At 37.5% G+C, this 26,612-nt stretch overlaps 1 protein-coding gene and 1 pseudogene across 5 annotated transcripts in view; one reads left to right on the top strand and one right to left on the bottom strand.

Annotated features, from left to right (window-relative positions):
• Nucleotides 1–26,612, bottom strand: part of NUDT9 (nudix hydrolase 9) — a 55,218-nt gene that overhangs the window by 7,688 nt on the left and 20,918 nt on the right. For 4 of the 5 annotated variants that reach the window (XM_047091093.1, XM_047091089.1, XM_047091090.1 and 1 more), the window contains 4 exons: nucleotides 16,175–16,286; nucleotides 14,046–14,192; nucleotides 12,222–12,306; nucleotides 9,800–10,726 (listed from right to left, as the gene is read on the bottom strand). In XM_047091093.1, coding sequence (XP_046947049.1) covers nucleotides 10,548–10,726; nucleotides 12,222–12,306; nucleotides 14,046–14,192; nucleotides 16,175–16,286 — 523 coding nt within the window. In that variant the 3' untranslated portion in view covers nucleotides 9,800–10,547. Of the gene's footprint in view, nucleotides 1–9,799; nucleotides 10,727–12,221; nucleotides 12,307–14,045; nucleotides 14,193–16,174; nucleotides 16,287–26,612 lie in introns of those variants that run through there. The other variant, XM_047091092.1, reaches the window with a different exon arrangement.
• LOC124521351 (uncharacterized) lies at nucleotides 6,944–7,067 on the top strand (annotated as a pseudogene).

The raw sequence follows: 26,612 nt of genomic DNA, 5'->3' as shown, positions 1-26,612 counted from the left end.
TATGAGATTATAAGGAAGCGTATGAAGTGTATGCAATGTTATGAGCCAGAGAATGCATGTCTTGTCTAAAGGCATCCAAAGTTTTTTAAAGCTCTGTTCTAGGCTTACAAAACCTGAATTGAGGCATAATTTAGCCTGACCACTATTGCAATACCTCTAACTAAGCAGCCTATTTACAACAGGAATGGGACTTAGAAAAAACTAAAAATCTTCTAACCCTTTAATTCCAGACTCTTCCTTCAGAATGAAAGTTCTCCTCTTGGCTGGCCTTTTGAGCACTGCCGCTGCTCTGCCCATCCCTGTGAGTACATCGCCTCCATTTTCCACTCCATTTCCATTCTAGAGATAGTATTTCTGGGCTAGGAGGCATATCCTGTATCTTTTCCTTTCACAAAAGAGAAAGGTAGAGTCCAAGGAAGTTATAGAATCAGGAATTTATCACTGTTCCTCAGCCCAGTGGTCTTCTCAGCACAAATCTCAGTTCCACATAGCATCTGTAAACCACGTGACCTTGAGCAAGGAACTAACTAACCCATGACTTCCCAGTCTGTAAAATGAGTCATAAGAACTACCTCAGAGTAGTGCAAAGATAATAAAAATGTTTCTAAAGCACATAAGAGTCCTAACTGGAAAATAGGAAGTTCTCAAATAAATTTAGGAAGCTAGAACTCAAATTCCACAGTGACCTGGGTCTTAGTTATGTAGTTTAAATTGGGTTTCATTATAATGCCTTTACCCCAAACCATCTCATGCTGACTATAGCCGTGCCTTCCACATCTATACAAATGAGATCTCTGAGTGTGATCTGTGTCGATTACAGTCTGAATACGGAGGGCACCAAGTAGACAAGAAATCCTCTTTCCTGCACATTTTTTGACAAAGGAGCTTTCAAAGTGAGGGAGCTTTCAAACTTTGTGTTTGGGGATTCCAAATTTAAATTTACATTTCTACATGCTCTTCACTTAGAACTTCTAAATGCTGAGAATGAAATTGAGATCATTGTTGATTCGAAGATAAAGAGGCATGCAACATGTAATTACTCTTAAGAAATGTAAATAAAAACATCATTTGGAAATACGTTTAAAAGCCAAAAGTACACCTTCTAAATCACTGGACAAAATTAATTCAACCTTTCCCCATTGGATACACAACTGCTTTTCATTTCAGAAGTGAAGGTACACCACTGACCAGCGTAACGCTCAATAGTGGCTTGTTACCTATTCTCATCAAATCTCTTTGTAATAAATAATGTCTTGCCATATGTTGCTTTACCTTGTTGCCGGTGCTGTTTTACAAGCTTGAACCATCTGGAGGAAGTTCCAGTGGACAGGTAAACTTCTAGTTGTTTTTTTCAAATGACATGTTCATCATTTTAAAAGTTTACAGTTGTCTGAAATGACTGGCATCATGTCTCTTTTTTTCAGAGATTTGGTTTTTACCCGCCACAAGGACCATCATTTTTTCCTCAGATCCTGTTTCCCCCACTTCCACAACTGCCCTTGGTAAACATGGGTTTGGGGACTCTCAAACTTCAAACAAACAAACAAACAAACATTAAAAAACCACTTATTAGTTAAATGATAGTTATTAAATTTAAAATTTGGGGCTTTCACATGTTGCCAGGCACGAGCTGTTCACACCCTCTCCCCGCATAGCCTGCGGTGGAGTGTGACAAGGAGCTAGCAAATTTTCCCCAAAATTTTTGGTGACTTCTTTCAATGTCCTTCTATACTTGCCATCAAAAAGGTGTTTATACTGAATTTCCTTTGACTGTGATGAGCCTAGTTGCACTTCATGAAGGACATACTAAACTCTATAATACCTGTTCTTTTTCTAAATCATCTTGCTACTTACTTTTTTCTAAAAAGTTTTTGTTTTTTCAGCTTTCTCCCACAGGTCAGACAGTATAATTATTTTGCTCTTTCTGCTGGATCCTCTCCAATCTTTCCTAATGTCTGGATTCTTGGCCATCTTTTAATAAAGCCCAGAACAGTGCTAAATATACAAATAGAATTTCCTTCACTTTATATGTAATACTTACATTTGTACAGACAGATAGCATTCAATTGATATTTACTGAGTGTCTACTGCATGATAGGGTCTATAGTGAGTGCTAGAAATACAAAAATTATGAGATAAGTTCACAATCTGATGAGAAAAAATTCACAAATGTAAAAATGTATTTTGATAAGTACTTCTAGGTGCAAATACAAAGTTGGCTTAGGCTGTGGGTCAAAGACTTCATTCACAGAGGAGACATTATCTGAGCCAGATCATGAGGGGTGGGGGGGGGGGGGCACACTGCAGGCAGAGAGAACAGCAAATGTATCTGAGGGACCTGAGGACATGGCAGTTTGGGAGAAGAATGATCAGTACAATGAGGTTGCAACACAGATTGGAGACATGTTAAATTTGGACAGTATTTAAGCAATGATGCTGTGAAAAATTCACACACATTTTAAAATAGCATCTGGCTTAACTTCTTGTCTACCACCTATTTTTAAAATAAACATGATTTTGCATAGTGTTATATCTAAATGTAATAAGCACCTTCCTTTTGCTTGTATTTAATTTCAAACTGTTTCTCAACTTTAAGTAGGCTTTTGGAAATTTGTCACTAAAGTTGAGGTCCTCAGTGGAAGTCTTTCCCTTTAATGTTTTCACGTATCCTACTTGAATCCTAGCCACTAAATTTCTGACTACTTGCATTTATCATTAATTGCTAGTCATTTTGGTTTTAGTCAAGGGGCGGGGCATTGTTTCCCTTTTGTGGTAGTGGTGGTGTTGCTGCTGTTGTTGTTTTGACTGAAATCCAGAAATATTTTTTTTAATTAATGAAAAATTCTGAAGTTTTGGTTTATAATTAGAATATAAGAGTCTCTGTTAACATCTTATGTAAATCTGTGTGGCAGTAAAGAATCCCTAGCATTTGAAGTGGAAACTCTTCCTTCCACCAGATGGCAGAGTAGTATTAAAAAGCAAGCAAAGAATCAACTACTGTAGACAAACTGGTGGTGAATTTGCAAGAATTATCAAACACATCAAACAGATTCCTTTTGGCTTTAGATTTGACTAATGAAGCAAAAGAAGCATATCTCTTGAGAAAGAAAAGAAAAAGATTTAAAATCCATTAGAATCTAAGCTTCACCAAGTAGAAGGTGGGCTCGTTGAGAGCATATATATATGCTGGCAATAAATACTGGATGGATGGATGGATGGAAGGGTAAGTAAATTAGGAAAAAAGCTAAAACAAAATTGTTTTATTCACACTTCACTTGTTTTCCTCCTTTTTTTGTAGATTCCGATTCCTTTTCCTTTTCCTTATTATCCAAATCAGGTAATTATACTTAAAGTTTCCTTTAAGAAAGTATAAAACAGTGAATTCTTTATAAAGCCCATTTTACCTCTAAAACCTTATGCTTACATCTGCCATTAATGAGAGAAAAATACATTCTTATTGAAATGGAATCTGTCCTAGAATCCTTTGAACTAGATTTAAGGTTATGGTCGTGTTATAAAAGGATTTCATTTTTTACAGGATTTTGCTGAATGGAGGGACAATTACATGACGAGATTGACTTAGTCACAAACCAAAAATTATGTTGTATATATTATAGCATACTGTTACTAAATTTTTAAATGATACTATTACAATGATAGGGAATGACATTATTAAAGTATTTCTTTCATAAGGAAGTGATCCTAAAATATAGTCTTTGCTCCAACCCAGTGAGCCTAAGTTTAATGATCTTTCCGAGAAGTCCCTGCTATGTTTGGAGACCACAAAAGAAAATGTGGACTATATGCTTCCAGAAATATAGGTTTGAAGGGAGGATGGGTACTATATTAGTGAATATGAATCTTAATGCCATAATTTTAGAAATCTAAGAATTCTGAAAAGCATGTGTTCATTAATCAAGGTAATATAAAATGTATAACATAGAAAAGATAGTTAAAATGCTGAATTACAACTCCCTGATTATTTAACTACGTTTCCTTTATTCTAGGTCCTGACACTTCATGATCTTATAACGGTAAATATATCTGTCCTGTTAATCTATAAAGTTCATAAACATATTACATTCAACTCCCTTTATAAGATAGGCCAGCTCATCATAAAAATTTCTGTCTTTATTAGTCTAATTCATTTCGAAACAAAATAAATCACAGCTGTTAAATTCAAAGTCAAAAAACAATCTCAGTTCATTTCTACATTCTACAAACAGTTCTACATTCATTATTCAATTCATACAAACTATAAATTGACAAAACAACCTTTTCCATCACTGATGAGGGTGAAAGTGAAGAGTCAAAAGACTTAGGACTTACAGAATAAATTCCTTTTGGAGAAATGAAAAAGACTTGATTATTTCTTCACTAATGAAGCATTAGCATAAACACATTATACATTAAAGATTATCAAAGCTAAGTTCCAATAGATAATGCTGCTTTTTTTTTTTTTGGATGAAAGGCACACAATTCAATTATTTAATAAGGCCCTTTATTGATACAGTTAAGTTATTCAGAATATTAGTTCATGAAAACAGAGGAGAAATACTTGAGTGGAGTTACAAAAGATAACACTGAAAAATTCCATTTCCTTATCTAAAAACATACTTTTCATACTTAAACATTTTCTGAAATCAAGACACATCTCACAACAGATACATTTATTCTAAGATTTCTTTTTTCTTTAAAATACTATCACTTAAAATGGTACATTTTACAATTGGTGGTATCTTAGAATCAGGGACATGGCAGTATTTTGTAAAAATGTCAGAAACTCAGGCCTAAATCATTTGTGTGCCGGAGATAAAATTTTTCAGGATTTGAGACTATTTAAAGCCAACCATCTTGAGGAATATTTAAGTGTCCCAGAAACTTGAGACCAAACAAGCTTCTGAGTCTAATCAATAAGAACCTAAGTCTCTTGAGTTCAAGTGCTAGTGCTCTTCCCATAATCCACTCTGTTGAAGCAATGTTATAGTCCATTTCCAAATGGAGACAATAAAAATTCTAGCATATTTCTAACGAAAAATGTTTTAGGAAACTGCCTTCAATGATTAATCATTAACGATTACAAAATTGGCAAGTTCACATTTATATCAAAACCTGCAGAAAGAGCACTGGCCTGTGGTTGGAAAGCCTAGATTCAAACCTCTCTTAGATTCTAATTTCTCTCTTGATTTAAATCTTTTACAATTAAATTAGCTGTGTGACCCTGGGTAAAGGTATCGGTTTACCTCCCAGGTCTCTTCCAGTGCAAATATACTCCTCAGATACTCATTCACATTACCAGATCTGGACACTTAATACCTATTTATACTTTCTTTTTTGGAAAATTTTTAGAAGTACTCTTGGCCACAACCTATATCCTGGAAAGAATTCTGACAGAATAACTTCTAGAACTGCCATACCTTCATAGCCCAGGATTCTCCCAGGAATCCTAGTTAAGTCAGAAAGCAGGAAGAGTCACCCTTAAGAAACAAACACCACCTCAGGTATTGTTCTTGCCTAAGCAAACATTGGGACAGTGTTTGACTTACATATTCTTGCATACACACCGGGATGGACAGCTCTACAAATACGAAGGGATTCACTTTCTTTCACTGGTCAATTCCTTGAGCAAGCTGCCAGTCTGTTACGACAGAAGGACCCGTGGAAGCTACAAAGCAATACTTTTCCAGTGACAAGTGACACCGCTTGTGTAAACAAACTCTTGAAGCCAAGTATTTATAGTTGTCCTAAAATTTTGGGTCAAGTATCATTCACATAGGGAATTTTCATACTTCAAGAAACCTAGCACTTGCATGGATATGTACACGGTGAGTTTCTTAACTGTTCAAGTTTTTATTCTTTAGATACAGTAAATACAATTACAATAAGATATTTCTGTGAATTAAGGGAATTTAAATCTAGATATTGCACATTCATTTTAAAATCTTATATCATGTAAATAAACCTCTAAATAAAATGGAATTCATTTTTCAATAAAAACAAATTTTCATATAGAAAATCTTCTAGCTTATATGTGTGCTAAGTTACAGATATGTTAAAAAATAAACCCATTAACAGCACTAGCATTGATCGATTTTTCTTCTTTCAGTTAATCACTTCTATTCTGAACGAACTTGAGGTAAGTTCATATTAATTTTAATGTTTATTTATTATTGAGAGACACAGAGAGACAAAGCATGAGCACTGGAGGGGCAGAGAGAGGGGAGACACAGAATCTGAAGCAGGTTCCAGGCTCTGAGCTGTCAGCACAGAGCCGGATGCGGGGCTCAGACTCACAAACCACGAGATCATGATCTGAGCAGAAGTGATGCTTAACCAACTGAGCCACCCAGGCGCCCCTCATATTAATTTTTAAGTTATTATAAAGTATAAACCTATTTAATGGACTGAGGGTAATGTCTTTTTTTTTTTTTTTATCTTTTAGGGCTTCTTTGGGGTAAGACTTTATTTCTATGATTATATTGATAAAAACAAGTGACATTTAATATCAGGAAAGGTAAGAATAACTCTCCTCAACTATAAAAATATATGGCAGAATCAAACCCAACTGACTTACCCAAATTAGAGCTCCTGAGTTATAAACTCTAAACAATTTAGATCAGAATTTCTGCAGGTCTAAAAAGGTACTTTCATAATGCCATGGTATTTGACAAAATTTCAGCCTACGAAGTATATGCAATGTTAAGAAATTTCAAACAGTAAATTTTTCCTCAAGCTTGTTTTTGTTTTATGGACAATTCATAGTAAGCAGTGAGAAAAGTCTGCTGTGAAACTACCAAATCTAGAAATGGCCTCATTTCAAGGCAAGGCAAAACATCTCCTTAACACCAAAGCATCAGCTTGCTGGATGGAGAGGCTACAAATCTTGAGACTTATTTGATTCTCATCCAAGTTTGTTCTCACTTTAAAATATATACAAAAGATAAGCTTTGTGCAGTGGGTATATCATAGCCAATGAAGTTTATCCAAGGCACGATTATTGCTAATTGAAAATACATACAAAAGATATATTCCTTTTTTAAATATCTGAATTAATGTCAATCAAAATTATTATATATAAATTAATGTTAATCTACCTTGAGAGAAGCTAATGAGTCAAAATATTCTGAGTCCCAATTTTGAGAAAGAAATTGGATTTCACCCGTTTTCCTCCTTATACATTTCATTGCCCCCAAATGCTTACTTAGTATTTTTTACCACATCAAATGCTCTTATCAGGCCATCAAAGGCCAAGTGGGAGAAGCGAAGTGCTTTGTTGCAGAAAAACCCAGTTGAGGATTCAATTTATCACCATTTAAGATGTAACAGGATCATGTTATTTTCTATCTGCCAATACACATGATTGTATGAATACTAACCCATCAGCAATAAAATGACCATAAGATGGGAGATGTGAGTGGAAGCAAAGAAGAAATTATGGCAAGAATACCTTCATATAATAACTGTAATCTGTATTGTTTATTTTGGCAGAGATAATTCTCTCCCTCCTATGTCAGAAGTTATATACTAAGGTTAGTAAAATCTCGAAATATCTTCCAAGTACTACTATATATTTAATTTTTTTTTTATCTTAGGAGTTTAATAGTCTCAGGTCACATCCATATTGATAAATTAATAGCATGATGAAAGGTATACTGATGAAAGCAGTAATTAGCCTACTTAAATTATAAATGCTTCCTTCAAATGATGTATTTTTAAATCAGTTTATTAAAACCTCACAAATATGTTAGAAAATAATACCAACCACCGTTTCTTATACTGTAAGAAAATATAGCATTTAGCTTCTAAAAGTGGTTGGAATTTTCAAGTGCCAAATATTCAGGTTTTAGATTGTTATGTTCTTACTATACAAGTTTAGCATATGCTTCCATTTGAGTCTGAAATGCTGGCAAGACAAACACCGAATTGCCACCACATATCCTTAGGTTCAGATATTATCAAGTAAATTCTCTTTGGGTTCAAATTATGCAAACAGTTACAGTGATGCTAGTTAAATCAGCTGTGACCTTAAAGTCAAGTCATAAACCATTAAGTGTGTTACTGTTAACGTGAATACTGCTTAAATAATATATAATCTTCCAAACTGCAGACTTAACACAACAAATCATCAAAGCTTCATGACCTTAGTAGACAATACAGAGTAAGTTTCGGAACCTGGCAGACCAGGATTCAAATCCCAGCTCCGTCCCTTACTGAATAACCTTGGGAAAATCTTTAGAAGGATCATTTTCACCTGTGAAATGGAAATAATACCACCTAACTTCATAGGATTGTTGTGAGGATTGCATGATATAATGTAGATACTCAGTAAATGGTATCTGTTATTACTATTTTACTAAATAGTAAAATATTTTTAGATAAAAAGTATTCAGAGTATTCTTCCTTATACCTAAAATATAAGAAAAGCAAATATGGCATCAATACCACCTAGTGATATAGGAACAAATATTCCTCCAGAAAGGTCTTCAACTAAAATTTTAATATGGTTTTTCTTATTATAGATGATGCTGGATATTTATAACACTTATCAGAAGATTACTTCTATTTTATAATTTTGCATACTTTAGAAATGTTCCAGAGAAAACTCTAAAATGCCATGAAGAATTCATTATCAATAGACCATGTACTTTAATCATTCTTTAAATAAAATATTACCTACTATCTTTTCTAATGTCAATTTAAATGTTTCAACACTATTAGATGTAAGTAAATGTTGACCTTCAGGGAATTGCTCAAACTTTCTCAAGAGCTTTTGTAAGCAGCTTTAAAAATTCTATTCAGTGCCAGGAAAAAGCAGTCTCTTCCTGCCAAACAGTAAAAGTAGAATCCAACTCTGATTCTGGGAGAAGGCCATCCTACCCCTCAGCTAGTGAGCGGGTCATCCTGGTCAAGCACAAGTCCCTTATTACATACCAGGGACCAGGATTTTATGGATTTTAGAAAATTAATACCATACTTAAACCTTGTAACTCTTCCAGAGGGGTCTGAAACAGCATCTGGAAATCAAACATTCTAATGTTTCTCAGCAAACCTTAAGTCGCACTAATGAGGAAAAAGCTTCCTGTCAGTTTAGTTCAGGTTTACCACCAAAGTAAAAGTAGCTTTGACACTAAATTTAGCAGGGGTTGAGGGGACTTTTGATTTACATTAGCCCAAGTTCTGTTCTCAAGCTACAGAATAAGCCTAATACCTTTTTCAAATATGTGAAGAAAAGGAAACCACCATGTCTCTATCCCTTACACCTCCTTTTCTTCAGATGCCCCATCTGTAACCCAACTAGAATGAAGACGGAATTATGATGGTCCCTACTCAAGGTTGACAGGAGTAAATATCATGGGATTTTCTCAATAAATATCTTAGCCAGGATGTGATACACATGCCCACTAAGACAAGTATTATTTTCATTCTTCTTCCCTAAGTATCTAGAACATCAACAACTCTTTCCTTTATCTGGGAATTATAATGTTAATGGTGGGCCTCTCAAAAACCTATTCCAATCCTTATTCCCTTCCTAACAAATAATATGTTTAACTCTCAAAGGCTTCCCTCTCTCATTTCAATCCTTTCTGAACATCTATTTTTATTTTTATTTTACTTCTTAGAGAAAGCTTGGGTGGAGGAGAGAGGCAGAGGACGAGAGAGAGAGAGAGAGAGAGAGAGAGAGAGAGAATATGAATATCCCAAGCAGGCTCCATGGTGAGTGTGGAGCCCAACATGGGGCTCGATCTCACAACCCTGGGATCATGACCTGAGCCAAAATTAAGAGTTGGACACAACCAACTGAGCCACCCAGGTGCCCCTGAACATGTATTTTTACTTTATTTATGATACATACAGTTACAGTAGAGTGAAATAAATACATCAATTTAAATTACTAATTTCCAGGACATATTTTTAAATTCAGAGTTTTTAAAAAATGAGAACACGAGCTGATCATTGATATTGATCTTTATTAACAAGATCAATTTCCTCAATAAACTGAAATTTCCTCAATAAACTGGTAATTCTGAAGTCAAAACAAGGTTTTCATTTTTTAAATCAGCTTCAACAAGATCACATAAAGCAAATAATTTAAAGACAGGTTAGACACTGGCAGTGTTCTCCTAAAGGAGCCTGATATTTATGCCAGAAACATCCTTCAGACCCTAGATCAACAGGAAAAAAAGAAAAGAAAGAACTAACATGGAAGGCAGAAGTAATGGCTGACCCTAAATTTATCTTTATTCAGGTTATGGTTCTTCAAAGAGCATCAGCTGTTTCGATTTGGTTTAAACCATGCTTAAATAGAATACATAAAAAATATGTTGTTTATATTTCTTCTGACTGGAAAGCAGAAAATTATGTGTTGCATTTCATCATATTTACTAATTTTATTCTGATTAAAACCTTCTAAATGCAAGCAGTTTTGAAAGTGAATGAAATAATTTCCAAGTGACCGTTCCTGCCCCCCTTATCTATCCTATGAGCTCTGTGGTACCGCCTTCTTTTCAGCACGTGCTCTTCTGCACTTGGCTGACACAGAGATGAGGCTACAACCCGCGACACTCAGCATCAGAGTTCTCACTCCAGTGTGCATCTCGTTTCTCTGCCACGAGTTTGATGAATTGAGAGTGACTGGCATAAAGCTGGAGTTGATCACTGATGTCCACCCATTTCACTTTTCCAGCATCATCTCCAGCTTCTAGGGTAAGGTTATCCATTATCTCACCTATTGCCAAAGCACAACATCACCAAGAGAAAGTAATTCATTTATTTATGTCCTTTTCAACATAACTCTGTAGCTTCAAGTATTCTTACTGAAAACAATTTAAATCATTATTGTATTAGGTGCCCCAGGGAATTAAAAACTAGAAGCTTCCAAATTTTCCAAATGCCCAAATTTTAACCACATTGCTAAATTTTAAGTAGAGGCACCAGTAAGGAAGCTTTTCTCTTTAAAAAGTAAGAATATTGGCTTTAGCTTTAAAAAAAAAAAAAGAGTTCATATTAAATGAGTATGAAACTTACATCAAAAGAAGTTCTAGAGGGATTGGAGATTTAAATGTAAAAAAAAGAAAAACAATTATTGGCAATTCATCTTACACTCTTAAGTGGACCTTTCTAAAATAAGCATGGGGGTGCCTGAGCAGCTCAGTCAGGTAAGTGTCTGACTCTTGGTTTCAGCTCAGGTCATGATCTCATGGTTCACTGATAGCACAGACAACATGGGATCCAGCTCTGCATCAGGCTCTGGGCATATAACTTGGAGCCTGCTTGGGAGTCTCTTTCTCCCTCTCCCTCTGCCCCTTCCCCCCGCGCCCCCCCCAAATAAATAACCATGACACCAAACCAGAAATCATAAATGAAAATATTTATATTTACAAATAAATATATTTATTAAAATCTTTATAATTATCAAAAAAATTAAAAATAAAGCTCTTAGTCTATTTACATTCCCAACAGTGATTATTTCTTTTTTTTATTTTTTTTAAAAATTTTTTTTTTTTTAATTTATTTTTGGGACAGAGAGAGACAGAGCATGAACGGGGGAGGTGCAGAGAGAGAGGGAGACACAGAATCAGAAACAGGCTCCAGGCTCCGAGCCATCAGCCCAGAGCCTGACGCGGGGCTCGAACTCACGGACCGCGAGATCGTGACCTGGCTGAAGTCGGACGCTTAACCGACTGCGCCACCCAGGCGCCCCAACAGTGATTATTTCTGTAGGACAATTTGGCAATGCTTATCAAGAGCTTTTAAAAAAGCAAATGCTGCAGCACCTGGAAGGCTCAGTCGAGGAGCCAACTCTTGATTTCAGTTCAGGTCATGATCCCAGAGTCGAAGGACTGAGCCCGTCATTGGGCTCCATGCTGAGCATGAAGCCTGCTTGAGATCCCCTCCCTCCCTCCCCCCCCCCCCCTCTGTCTCTCCCCCTGCTTGCACTCTCTTTCTAAAAGAAGAAAGGCACCTGGGTGGCTCAGTCAGTTAAGCAGCCGACTCTTGGTGTTGGCTCTGGTCATGATCTCATGGTTTGCTGACAGCACAGAGCCTGCTTGGGATTCTCTCTCCCCCTCTCTCTCTGTCCCTCTCCTGCTTGTTCATGCTCTCTCTCAGAATAAATAAACTTAAAAAAAAAAAAAAGAAAAGGAAATTGCTCTTTGATGAGAATTCATTCCGCAAATACCAGAGTGCCTCTTATCAAGTCAGTTTAATAAACACAAGTTTACCTGTTTCATCATGGTAGTTCACAGCTTCTGTCTCCATCCATGCATTATCAGTGTTTCGAGGATCATCGACATATCCTTTATATATCTATTTTTAAAAGGAAGCAGACAAAAAAAGTGTACAAACACGAATGGGGGGAGCAGATGCCTGCTACATCGGAAATGTAAATATCCTATTACAAAGCAGTGTGCATATAATTAACTGTACATTATAAAGTTAAGATGGTAAATTATATGTCATGTTTTTTTTTACTACAATAAGAAAAAAGTGCCAACCTAAAATTGTCAGGAGGCAATAATTAAGCATTTATTTATGATCAGAGAACTGCAATTCTGGGTACAGAGATGTGGGTAGCAACCCAGTGTCCCACTAGGGAGCAAAGTGAGAGGTTTTTAAGATGGAAAGAGAATGCTTGTATAAGTTGTTTTCAAAGAATTTTGACTGGCGTTGCTGCAGAAAACTAATCTTGAGTGAATATAATTGGTTGCTAAGGCTATCACTAAGCAAGTCCCTTTTGTAGCAAGTTGCAGGTGTTTGTGTAGAGTCTTTGGAGTATTTGCGGTTTAGCCCAGTTAAAAAGATCAGGGCTCCACCTGGTGAGGAAGTCCCACCTTCTTAAAGGCCTCTCAGCTCCATTTTAAAACCCCTTGATAATAAGTGACTCCTTATTTCACCTTTCACAAGTGAAATGTAAGTATCATAGAAACTTTCATGTAACATTCCACATGCTTGTTTTAAATTTCCTAGGATAAGTATTCTCAAGGTCAGCTTTAAAATTCACAAAACCCTCAACTCTTCAGACTCTAATTTCATAATTTGAGAATAGTCTTATTTGGGCCATATGACTTTTTTAAAGGCTCTATAAGTATTTTTCTGCGATTATATATAAGTATATTTTGTATATATAATTTCTGTGATTATAGTTTCAGACATACAAAGATAGATTTTTTTAGTTTAAAAAAGAAGATCTATAAATAAATTTAGTAAAGACTAATACTTAAGCTATTAATATAGGGAAAGATTTGGATCTAGCCATCTAACACAAACATGACCCCAAAAGGCTGAACGTAAATAAATAAGAAATCCTAATTCTAGAAAGAAAACAAAGCAATTCAAACAAAAGCCAGCAAAAAAGAAACTCTTTTTCCTTATTACCAGCACACATATACTTTATAAGGTGATTTTTTTTAAATCACAAAGGGTATGTAGACAAAACATAAGACTTAAATGGTTATCAACCAGGAAAACTCTGAATAACATAATTTAAAATGTAAACGTACTCTCAAAAGAGCTAAATTTATGTAAGTTTTTTTAAAAGGTTTCCAGATGGATGGGTGTGTTCAGTGTCACGTTGGCTCACATCTAGTCTAAAGAAAAACTAAGAGGGGCGCCTGGGTGGCGCAGTCGGTTAAGCGTCCGACTTCAGCCAGGTCACGATCTCGCGGTCCGTAAGTTCGAGCCCCGCGTCGGGCTCTGGGCTGATGGCTCAGAGCCTGGAGCATGTTTCCGATTCTGTGTCTCCCTCTCTCTCTGCCCCTCCCCCGTTCATGCTCTGTCTCTCTCTGTCCCAAAAATAAATAAACATTGAAAAAAAAAAAAAAAAAAAACTAAGAGGAAAAAAGTGTATTCTAATAAATGTAACTGACCTAAAGTTGGGCTATAAAAGTTTAAGCAGAAATCTATTCACAGTGAAGATCTATAATTTGTTTCTATGAATATGTATTTCAAATATACAGGTTTTACCTATCAGATTTCCAGGTGAACTTTTAAGGAATTTTCACTAATCCATGAGGCTAAAATCCTTCATGGGAACCACCATTTCTTACCACTAGATGTTCCTGGCTGAAGAGTTTGTGCAACTGTTCCTCTAATTCTCTTTTTTCTGCACTGGATTTCTGTAAGGAGTTGAGAGCTTCCTCACCAAATTCTCTTTTCAGTGTAGCACTAATCTTCTCTCCTGGGTCCACCATCCCCTAATAGCCACATTATTTAAAAAAAAAAAAAAAGTAATAAGCTTTAATTCATTCAACAAATATTTCCTGGGTGATGCAGTAGACACATTGTTCTACCTGGCCATAATCATGATTCCCATTCTCCTGTGATATGTTCTTCTCTAAACCATTTGATTCTAGTAGAAGTAGCCAATCAGGGTATCTCATGTATTTGCAGTAATTTGTCCAAGGTTAGCCAATAGTAAACTGAGCCAATAAGACTCCTTTCCTGGTATCTTCTAAACTCAAGCTAAGGAAGGAAGGCCTGGAGGCAAGATGGAATATAGCAAGCCGAAATTTCCCCATTGTTCATCCCATTCCAGCCACACTGACCTCCTGAATCAGTGTCTAGGACATGCCAAACAAATCCCACCTAAGGCCTTTGTACCTGCTATTGCTTGTGTCCAACATGCTTTTCCCTAGATACCCACATGCATCGCTCATTCGCCTTCTTCAAATCTTTGCTTAAATGTTACCTTCTCAGACCTTTTATAACCACTCTAATCTCAAATTGCAAACTCTCAAACATTTCCTAGTCTCCTTCTTTGCTTCAGTTTTTTCCTTAATATTTATACCTTTAAACATACAATAACATATTTTATATTATCTGTTTCCCCCACTGGAATGTGAGCTCCAAGAAAACAGGGATGTTTATGTTGCTCTGTTATATTCTCAATGTCTAATATATCAGCTGACAAAAAAACAGATCTCAAGATATACTGATTAGATGAATGGTTTTCAATATGACATCAGGGACAACCACTTCCTTACTGATCAGAATTTCAGATGACAAAAATATAAAATCCTACGATGAAATCATTACCGTGTTTTACACTAAGCATGGGTGAAGTTTGACAATTTGGCTCACAATAATTAACCTAAGCTTTTATTACAGTCACCTGGGATTTTTATTTCCAATCCATTTTTATCCTACAAAGAAAAAAACAACCATTCTTGCAGATAGCAGTATAAGAATCATCCTCTTTTCAAATTATCTTCATTTCACAATATGGCATAAAATATAAAACCCTCTGTTGCACACATACACATTTCAAAAAGCCACTTCAAATTTACCACTGAAATGAACTCAACAAAGGTACAACTGTTCCTGATGATACTACAGAAATTTTAAAAACTACAAGGAGGGGTGCCTGGGTGGCTCAGTTGGTTAAGCATCTGACTTTTGGCTCAGATCATGATCTCACAGTTTGTGAGTTCTACCTCCACTTCAGATCCTCTGTCCCCACCCTCTCTCTGCCCCTCCCCAGCTTGCGCGCTCTCTCTCTCTCTCTCTCTCAAAAGTAAATACACATTAAAAAAAATTTTTTTTAACTACAAGGAAAAGTAACAAGAATTATCTTTTTTATGTCTAAAGTTAATGCGAATTCAATAAACCAATGCTAACAGTCTTACCTTGGACTTGGAAGTAGGGGTTGAGTTCTGAGATGGGACCCAACATGTATGAATATCTACTTTATGCCAGGTGTTTTATATGCTACCGATACTAATCCTATTAAGTAGATATAATTATGTAAATTTTAAAGAGAAAGTTCTGGGGCACCTGGCTGTCTCAGTCAGTAGAGCAACTCTTAATCTCAGTGGTGTGATTTAGAGCCCCAAACTGGGTGGAGAGACTACTTAAAAAATAAACATTTTAAAAATTTAAGGTAAGTGTCTGAATTCTGTATTCTCAGCTCAAAGTGGGAAGGCCAACGTACAAGCCTAGGTCTAACTCCAAAGTCCATGTTCTTTTCCAATGGCTTTATAATTAGACTCAAATTCTAACAGCCTTGATGTATTATCCTACACTTGCTATTGACAGACTTCATTGCAGTGATAAATGACAAAAGAATTACTAAGTGAAGTGTGAAGGAATGGAAAATAAATGGAGGATAAAGATCTACATACAATAACCTTGCAGTAAATGAAGCTAAAAAGAACTTTAATTTAATTTTAATTCTTACCCCTGGGATTGCCCATTCTCCACAGTCTTTCCTTTTTATTGCCACAAACTGTAAGATGTTTTTCCCAGAAACAGGGTGGGTAATTTTATTTCCACTTCTATCCCTTTTCCACCTGTAAATAGTAATATAAAATCATAATGGATTTTGAAGAATAAGGATCTATCTCAAACTTGAGACAAAGTTATAACGATGTATTTTTCTTTATAACAAGAGTATATATAAATTCACCTCTCAGCTAGTTTTACCAAAAAAATTATTTTGTATTAGAAATATCCTGGGGTGCCTGGGTGGCTCAGTTGGTTAAGCGTCCAATTTCGGCTCAAGTCATGATCTCACAGTTCGTGAGTTTGAGCCCCGCGTTGGGCTCTGTGCTGACAGCTCAGAGCCTGAAGCCTGCTTTGGATCTGTGTCTCCCTCTCTCTGCCCCTCCCTCGCTCATGCTGTGTGTGTGTGTGTGTGTGTGTGTGTGTGTGTGTGTGTCTCTGAAAAATAAACATTAAAAAAAAAAAGAAATATTCTGTATTGAGCACTGTTACAAACCAAGTCAGATGTCTACTTTCCAAAAAAGATATTCTCTGTAATAAAAATTCAGAATATAAGTAGTTTTTATTAAAGAATTGTCAAAAAAAGTTTAAAAGCAGAACAGAATTTAGAGGATGGGTCATAAAACTTAAAAACATAGTCGAAGGATCCTTTTTAAGAATCACTTTAATATAAGAGATCTGGTAATATTTCCTTTTAATGGGTCACTCTTATCAAAACAGAGATTACACAATGCAGATTACACAATACAAGTTCAGCTGGTCTCAACAGTAGTGCTTCTCAATCTTTATGCCCTTTCTTAAAAAACAACAAAAACAAAAAAAACACAAAAACCTCACTCTATCCTTTAGTTTTTAAAAAAGTATCAAAGTGGGGCACATGGGTGGGCTTAGTTGTTTGAGCATCTGACTCTTGATTTCAGCTCAAGTCGTGATCCCAGGGCATGGGATCAAGCCCTGCATCAGGCTCCACACTCAGTGGAATTCTGAATTCTGTATTCTCAGCTCAAAGTGGGAAGGCCAACGTACAAGCCTAGGTCTAACTCCACTCAGTGTGGAGCCTGCTTAGGATTCATTCATTCATTTTCTCTCTCTCCCCCCCCCCCCCCACTCTGTCCCTCTCCCCCACTCAAGCTCTCTTAAAAAAAAAAAAGTATCATGGTTATGTTAATTTTAGAACGAACTTTTTTTTTTTAAAGTTTTTTTTAGGTTTTATTTTTAAGTAATCTCTACACCCAACATGGGGCTCAAATTTACAACCCTGAGATCAAGAGTCACATGCTCTACCAACTGAGCCAGGCAGGTGCCCCAAGAATGCACTTTTTCTAACCATAGCCTCTTGCCCAGAGATGCTGATACATCTCCCTTTCCCTTCTCTACCCCCACCACACCCAATTTTAAGAATTGTTCTAAAACTATCTTAGGCAAAGAAAAAGATTTTGAACCTCTAGTACTAAACCAAAAAAGAAAGCCTATGATCTAATCATTGCTTTGAATTAGAATCAATGAAATTAAATGAGTTTAAATAGTTCTCCCCCCTCCTGCAAATAAATAAATAAATAAATTTCCAAATTTCTTTATATAGTGGTTGACTACCATATCTAACCCATAATTCCTGCCCTGAAAGAGCTCATAGTCTAGGGGTGGAGCTAGACATGTAAGTGAATAAATTATGAGAGTGACAATTTGATGAGGACAGTTAATAGAAATGAAAGAATAATTAGTACAAGAAGACAGCATCTGTTTTTAAGGATGCCAGACATAGGTATGACATGAGCAAGAAACAAAGGTATAAGATAATATGTTCAAGAAACTGAATCTATAGGTGGGGTCTGGCACCATGGGCACCACAGAGGGAAAGAAGGATGATGAGGCCAGATGAGTAGGCAAAGAATTCATCAAATTCATCTGCTTAGAGAGCCAAAGAATATTTTTAAGCAGGGTAAAACCATAAGCAATTTGTATTTAGAAAGCTCACTCACTTTGACAAAAGTGTGGAGGCTGGTTGGGAAGAAAGCAAGACTGGAGGCTAGAAGACTGTTACCATTGATGAGGAAGCATAAGGCAAGCTGAGAGCAAAGTACAAGCTAGCATACCCCGCCCCCCCCCCAAGTGGGATATGTGTGGTATTCCTCAGGCACTCCTAGATGCCCAAGAACAAAAGAAAGAAAACAAATGGTTAGAGATCACAGTCATGCAGGACAGGAGTCTCTATCAGTTTACAAATACCTTAGTAAATTACAAGAAAAAGGCAATCTTATCAATATCCTAATCTTCTGAAACCTAGACTCAGTTTCCTGGAGCCCCTAATATCACCCTCCCCTCCACAGTGATGTGGGGAACAAAGGCAAGAAGGAAATGGCAGGTAAAATTAAATTTCCTTATAACCTGCAGCCCACTGACAAATACTTGAAGCAAATGCAGAGTATAACATTTCTCCAGGAACCCCCTGCAGTCATAATGTTGATGCCTTACTAGAGGGAAAACAAGCTTAGCTTGACAACAGCAAGGCCTCAGGTATCTTAGGAGTCCTCTTTAGCACACTGAAGTCCCTCTGGAGGCCTCCCTTTTGTCTTTACCTCCCCCAACTCCACAGTATGTAACCAGTCACTCCTCACAACCCCAGTGCAGCTCTTTCTGCCCACGGTTCCTGTCCCTGTGCTTTAAAAAAATCATCTTTTTGCACCAAAGATGTCTTCAAGAATTCTTTCTTGGCCATGAGTTCTGAACCCCACCATCACCCCAAAACCTCATCACCATGATCCAGGTACAAGATTGAGAACAGGAATGAAGGTAGACGTGGTACTTTTACTTCTTAAGGCCCATTTCTATAGCACTTATTATGTACCTGATACTGTTAAGTCTTTCATGTATTTATCCATTTAAGTCTCAAAACAACCCTATAAAGTAGTTGCATTATTATCTTTATTTTACAAATGTGGAAAATGAAGCACAGAGTAGATTAAACTTGTCCAAGACTGCAGAGCTAAGTGGTATAAACCAAAATTTGAACCCAGACAATCTGCTTCCAGAATCTGCACTCTTAATCACCATACTGTCTACTTAAATCAAACAAACAGAATGTTTACACTAATTGGGTAAGAGGAGGGTGTGAGAAGGTGAAAGATGCTCTGTACACTCACACACTTACCAGCACCTACTATATATACATCACATTAGAGAAGCTGGGAAAACCAAGACAGACATGCCGCCAGTTGAGGCTGCAGCACAGGGAGAAGCAGGACTGGGGGAGAGGCGCTGCCGGGCTAGAGAGGGCCAGACTGATGATGAACAGTCACATAACCTGTTTACCTTCTCAGATTTTACACTCATTTTGCACTCATTTAAGAACTACCAAGCAGAGTAGTTTCTTCTTTTGTTCCTTATTGTAAATACCAAATGATGAGGGAAACAAAGGCAGAAGGAAATGGCAGATAAAGTTAAATTTCCTTACAACCTGCAGCCCACTGACAAATACTTCAGGCAGGTAGGGTATAACATTTCTCCAGGAACTCCCTGCTGTCTTAATGTGAATTCTTTGCTAGAGGGCAAAACAACCTAGCTGACAACAGCTAGGCCTCCAGGATCCTGTGAGTCTTCTTCAGCATATGAAAATCCCTTTGGAAACTCCCCCCCCCCCACTTTACTCCCCAAACTTCCAAGTACATAACCAGTCTCTTCTCAGAGGTCCCAAGGCAGCAATTTCTGCCCCCGGGTCCTAACCCCATGTGTTAATAAAATCACCTTTTTGCACTGAAGAAGTCTCAAGAATTCTTTCTTGACCATTAGCTCCAATCCCCATCACTCCAAAACCTTATCATCAAATAAATTATTACCAAATTTAAACAAAATCCTTGATATAACGGAAATAATGTATATTTTAATTAATGAACCTCATTAACATTTGTTAAATGCCAAAGATTATTTCTAAATACTATTGATATTCCCTCCCCACTTCTGATGGCCCACACCTTCCTGTCTCACCAAAACTGGAAAGAAAATGAGAATACCACTAACTATGGATCTGACTTTACTCACAGTAATGTATCAACACTTCCCACCTCATTTTCACTTTAAAGGATCTAAAGGAACATCAGATAGTTGTACCCACAGAATCTCTAGGAGAGGTCCCTGAGAACAGAAACATTTAACACTTTCCCTGGAGCATTTGTTAAACTACACTATACACAGCTGTTCTGAATCATGAAGTACTTGAAAGAAAAGGGAATGGAATCTTTAAAGTGCCTAGATGATTCTTATGATTACTCATTAGTGAAAAACTGGTATAAAAGAGAAAAAGTATAATATCTGGAGCCAAATACCACGGACTCAAATTTCAGATCGACATAAACATTTAGGCAAGTCACTTAACCCCAGTGAGTCTTCATTTTCAGATCTATAAAACAGAGATGTTAATATCTACTTTGAGGAGTTGTGTGAGAAACAAATGGAAAAACTGATGACAGCACCTAGCAGAGGAGAGCAATACTTTTTAACAATGTGCTTTAGCCTCGTTGATGCTTCCTTTTTAACATCTTACATTCTTCTCTTCCTTCCATTTCCACTGCCACTCACTCATTTACACCAACTCATAGGTCAATATATGCGTTACTGAGGTAATAAAGGACATCAACCTAACAGTACAGGTGAAAGCTAGACTCTGCCATCTGTGGGCTTTTCCATAGCCTTGGACCCTCTCAAAGTCTTCAGCTATTGCTGAAGCTGTTGTATAATGGCCGCATTAAGCTCAAAAAAGTCTATTATTTCAAAACAATGCAACCCAATCACCACATACACTCCCATGTATTTGGCCCACCAGAGATAAAGATAAGCTAATGAAAGGCTAACTTCCAAGTGTCTAGCTTCCCTTTTCTGCTTCTTGTCCCCTTACTGGCATTTCTACTTCAAATGCTTCACGCCTTCCTGATTTTAGCCAGCCTTACCAAAGTTGGAAACAAAACTGATACTGTCATTAATATTTTTTACTTACATTCATTAAAAGTATATTAACTCTTCCCATTTCATTTAAACCATAAAGTTTCTAAAGTAATTTTATTTATTTTGAAATAGCATGCATGCACAGGGGGAAGGGGCAGAGAGAGAGAGAGAGAGAGAGAGACAAAGAGAATCCCAAGCAGGATCTCTCACAAACCATGAGATCATGACCTGAGCCGAAATCGAGCTGGACACTTAACCAACTGAACCACTGAGGTGCCCCTCTAAAGGAATTTTAAATGGATATGTGGGTTAGTAGGTAGATACATAAGCATCTATACATAAGATAGGTAGATGGCTGGGCAGAAGGAAGCAAGAAAGGAAGGAAGGAGAAAATTGGAGTGAGCTGTGGGGTAAAGACCTCTTTTGTCAGGGAAATTGAAAGGCCAAGGAGAATAAGATGGGACAAATACTGGTGCCTCTTCCAGTAACTTGAAAATAAGGGAATTAAGCTGTTTTCTTAGGGTTAACCTATGAAATCATTACTGGATCTCAGATCAGAGAAAAAGTTTCCTGAAAGAAAGGAAGACCCTCAAAATATGAAAATTAAAAAATAAAAATATTGAGGGTATTTGCATTATTTAAAGCAAAGTGACAATTATTTGTGAAGATGGAGTTGGTCAGTGAAGAAATCCTAAAAATACAAAAATTAAAAGGATGACAGAGATGACAGAATATTCCAGACGTGCTGAAAAGATGATTCCTATGGAGATGGTCAAGTCCATCTAAACCTAAGATTCACCTGCCTTCCTTATTCTGATTCATGCTTACCAAGGGGCCTTCTGAATATGATGTGGCTTACCAGATAGATTTACCTCAGGAAGAGAATGCCTGTCCCCTATTCCGAAATCTTCAAGGGCTCCCCTTAACACTCCTAAACTTTGTTATTGTAATATTCTCCACAATAAAACTGCATAAAAATTACATGTTTGATTACCCACTATTCTACAAAATTTTCTGCTTCGACCACCTGATCCTTTCATTGTCCCTCAATACTCAAATGGAGGATTTTGAGGGGGAAGATGGCAGCATAGGAGGACACTAGGCTCACCACGTCCTGCTGATCCCTTAGATTCCACCCACATCGGCCTAAATAACCCAGAAAACTGCCAGAAGACTAGCAGAATGGATTCTCTGGAGCCAAGCGTAGACAAGAGGCCTACGGAGAGGGTAGGAAGGGTGAAGAGGCGGTGCGCACAACCTGGACTGGCGGGAGGGAGCCAGGGTGGCGGAGGGGCAGCCTGCATGGCAAGGTAGAATCCCGGAGTCTGGCTTGCAAAAGCAGACGGGCCGGATGGAGTGTGTTCTGACAGTCAGCGGGACTTAACATCTGGAATGTCATAAGTCAACAGCACTGCTCGGACAGCAGGACAGCTAGAGGACTACAGGAGGGAAGGTTGTTGAGCCCTGCAGGACAGAGCTCAGCTTGCCAAGGAACAAAGGCGCTGGAAAGCACCATCTCCCTCTCTCATCCCCCAGCCAAAATCCCAAAGGGAACCAGTTCCCGTAACGGAACTTGCTTGCACCGCACAAACACCCAAGGCTGTGCTTCTGTGGATCCATCCCTCTGACGGGTCTGCCTCCCTCCTGGTGCCACAGGGCCCCTCCCAAAGCGGACCACCGAAGGCAAAGCGAGCTGAGTCTGCCCCTCCCGCCCCCGTGCACCTTGCGGATCCACCCCGGCTAATACACCAGATCCCATCGAAGCAGCACCACAAGCCTGGCAGTGTGTGAGTAGCCCAGACAAGGACCACACCACTCCACAGTGAGTCCTGCCCCTGGGAGAGGAGAAGATAAGGTACACACCACTCTGACTGTGGCCCCAGCAGTGGCCTGGGGGCAGACATCAGGTCTGACTGCGGCCGAGCCCACCAACACAAGTTACTCCAGACAGCACAGGGGAAGTGTGCTGCAGTTCCACGCCACCCCAGGGACTATCCAAAATGATGAAACGGAAGAATTCTCATCAAAACAAACTCCAATAAGTAGCAACAACTAACGAACTGATCAAAAATGATTTAACCAATATAATGGACCATGAATTTAGAATAATAGTCATAAAATTAATCGCTGGGCTTGAAAAAAGTATAGAGGACAGCATAGAATATTGCCACAGAGATCAAGGGACTAAGGAACAGTCAGGAGGAGCTGAAAAATGCTATAAATGAGCTGCAAAATAAAATGGAGGTGACCACAGCGTGGACTGAAGAGGCAGAGGAGAGAACAGATGAATTAGAAGATAAAATTATGGAAAAAGAGGAAGCTGAGAAAAAGAGATAAAAAAATACAGGAGTATGAGGGTAGAATTAGAGAATTAAGTGATGCTATGAAACGCAATAATATACGATATTTGGGATTCCAGAGGAGGAAGAGAGAAAGGTGCTGAAGGTGTACTTGAAGAAATCATAGCTGAGAACTTCCCTGATCTGGGGAAGGAAAAAGTCATTGAAATCCAAGAGGCACAGAGAACTCTCTTCAGACGTAACTTGAATTGATCTTCTGCATGACATATCATAGTCAAACTGGCAAAATACAAGGATAAAGAAAAAATTCTGAAAGCAGCTAGGGATAAACATGCTTTAACATATAAAGGGAGACAAATAAAGACTAGTGATGGATCTATCTACTGAAACTTGGCAGGCCAGAAAGGAATGGCAGGAAATCTTCAATGTGATGAACAGAAAAAATATGCAGCCGAGAATCCTTTATCCAGCAAGTCTGTCATTCAAAATAGAAGGAGAGATAAAGGTTTTCCAAACAAACAAAAACTGAAGGAATTCATCACCACTAAACCAGCCCTACAAGAGATCCTAAGGGGGATCCTGTGAGACAAAGTACCAGAGACATCACTACAAGTATGAAACCCACAGACATCACAATGACAATAAACCCATATCTTTCTATAATAACACTGAATGTCAATGGACTAAATGCTCCAACCTAAAGACATAGGGTATCAGAATGGATAAAAAAAAAAAACAAGACCCATCTATTTGCTGTCTACAAGAGATTCATTTTAGACCTGAAGACACCTTCAGATTGAAAGTGAGGGGATCGAGAACTATCTATCATGCTACTGAAGTCAAAAGAAAGCTGGAGTAGCCATACTTATATCAGACAAACTAGACTTTAAATTAAAGGCTGTAACAAGAGATGAAGAAGGCCATTATATAATAATTACAGGGTCTATCCATCAGGAAGAGCTAACAATTATAAATGTTTATGCACCGAATACAGGAGCCCCCAAGTATATAAAACAATTACTGACGAACATAAGCAACCTTATTGACAAGAATGTGGTAATTGCAGGGGACTTTAATACTCCACTTACAACAATGGATAGATCACCTAGACACAGAATCAATACAGACACAAGGGCCCTGAATGATACATTGGATCAGATGGACTTGACAGATATACTTAGAACTCTGCATCCCAAAGCAACAGAATATACTTTCTTCTCGAGTGCACATGGAACATTCTCCAAGATAGATCACATACTGGGTCACAAAACAGCCCTTCATAAATATACAAGAATTGAGATCATACCATGCATACTTTTGGACCACAATGCAATGAAGCTTGAAATCAACCACAGGAAAAAGTCTGTAAAACCTCCAAAAGCATGGAGGTTAAAGAACACCCTACTAAAGAATGAATGGGTCAACCAGGCAATTACAGAAGAAATTTAAAAATATATGGAAACAAATGAAAATGAAAATACAACAATCCAAATGCAAAGGGATGCAGCAAAGGCAGTCCTGAGAGGAAAATACATTGCAATCCTATCTCAAGAAATAAGAAAAAACCAAAATACAAAATCTAACAGCACACCTAAAGGAAATAGAAGCAGAACAGCAAAGACACCCCAAACCCAGCAGAAGAAGAGAAACAATAAAGATCAGAGCAGAAATAGACAATATAGAATCTAAAAATCTGTAGAGCAGATCAATGAAACCAAGAGGAGTTTTTTTGAAAAAAATAAACAAAATTGATGAACCTCTAGCCAGGCTTCTCAAAAAAGGAGATGACCCAAATAGAAAAAATCATGAATGAAAATGGAATTATGACAACCAATCCCTCAGAAATACAAGCAATTATCAGGGCATATTATGAAAAATTATATGCCAAGAAACTGGACAACCTGGAAGAAATGGACAAATTCCTAAGCACCCACACACTTCCAAAATTCCAACAGGATTAAATAGAAAGCTTGAACAGACCCATAACCACTGAAGAAATTTAATCAGTTATCAAAAATCTCCCAAAAGTAAGAGTCCTGGACCAGATGGCTTCCCAGAGGAATTCTACCAGACATTTAAAGCAGAGATAATACCTATCCTTCTCAAGCTATTCCAAAAATAGAAAGGGAAGGAAAACTTCCGGACTCATCCTACGAAGCCAGCATTCATTTGATTCCTAAACCAGACAGAGACCCAGCAAAAAAAGAGAACTACAGGCCAATATCCCTGAAGAATACGGATGCAAAAATTCTCAATAAGATACTAGCAAATCGAATTCAACAGCACATAAAAAGAATTATTCACCATGATCAAGTGGGATTCATTCCTGGGCTGCAGGGCTGGTTCAACATTCACAAATTAATGTGATACATCACATTAATAAAAGAAAAGATAAGAACCATATGATCCTGTCAATCGATGCAGAAAAAGCATTTGACAAAATTCAGCATCCTTTCTTAAATAAAACCCTCGAGAAAGTCGTGATAGAAGGAACATACTTAACCATCATAAAAGCCATTTATGAAAAGACCACAGCTAATATCCTCCTCCATGGGGAAAAACTGAGAGCTTTCCCCCCTGAGATAAGGAACACGACAGGGATGTCCGCTCTCACCGCTGTTGTTTAACATAGTGTTGGAAGTTCTAGCATCAGCAATCAGACAATAAAAGGAAATCAAAAGCATCAAAATTGGCAAAGATGAAGTCAAGCTTTCACTTTTGCAGATGACATGACATTATACATGGAAAATCCAATAGACTCCACCTAAAGTGTGCTAGAACTGATGCATGAATTCAGCAACGTCGCAGGATACAAAATCAATGTACAGAAATCAGTTGCATTCTTATACACTAATAATGAAGCAACAGAAAGACAAATAAAGAAACTGATCCCATTCACAATTGCACCAAGAAGCATAAAATACCTAGGAATAAACCTAACCAAAGATGTAAAAGATCTGTATGCTGAAAACTATAGAAAGCTCATGAAGGATACTGAAGAAGATATAAAGAGATGGAAAAACATTCTGTGCTCACGGACTGGAAGAATAAATATTGTTAAAATGTCAATACTACCCAAAGCTATCTGCACATTTGATGCGATCCCAATCAAAACTGCACCAGCATTCTTCTAGAAACTAGAACAAGCAATCCTAAAAT

This window comes from Lynx rufus, unplaced genomic scaffold, assembly GCF_022079265.1.
Source record: "Lynx rufus isolate CCGP_SWC_20201006 ecotype Redwood Valley unplaced genomic scaffold, mLynRuf1.p SCAF_3, whole genome shotgun sequence".
Classification (NCBI taxonomy): domain Eukaryota; kingdom Metazoa; phylum Chordata; class Mammalia; order Carnivora; family Felidae; genus Lynx; species Lynx rufus.
Note: the sequence above shows the minus strand (reverse complement) of the source record. Positions and strands in the feature narration are given on the sequence as shown.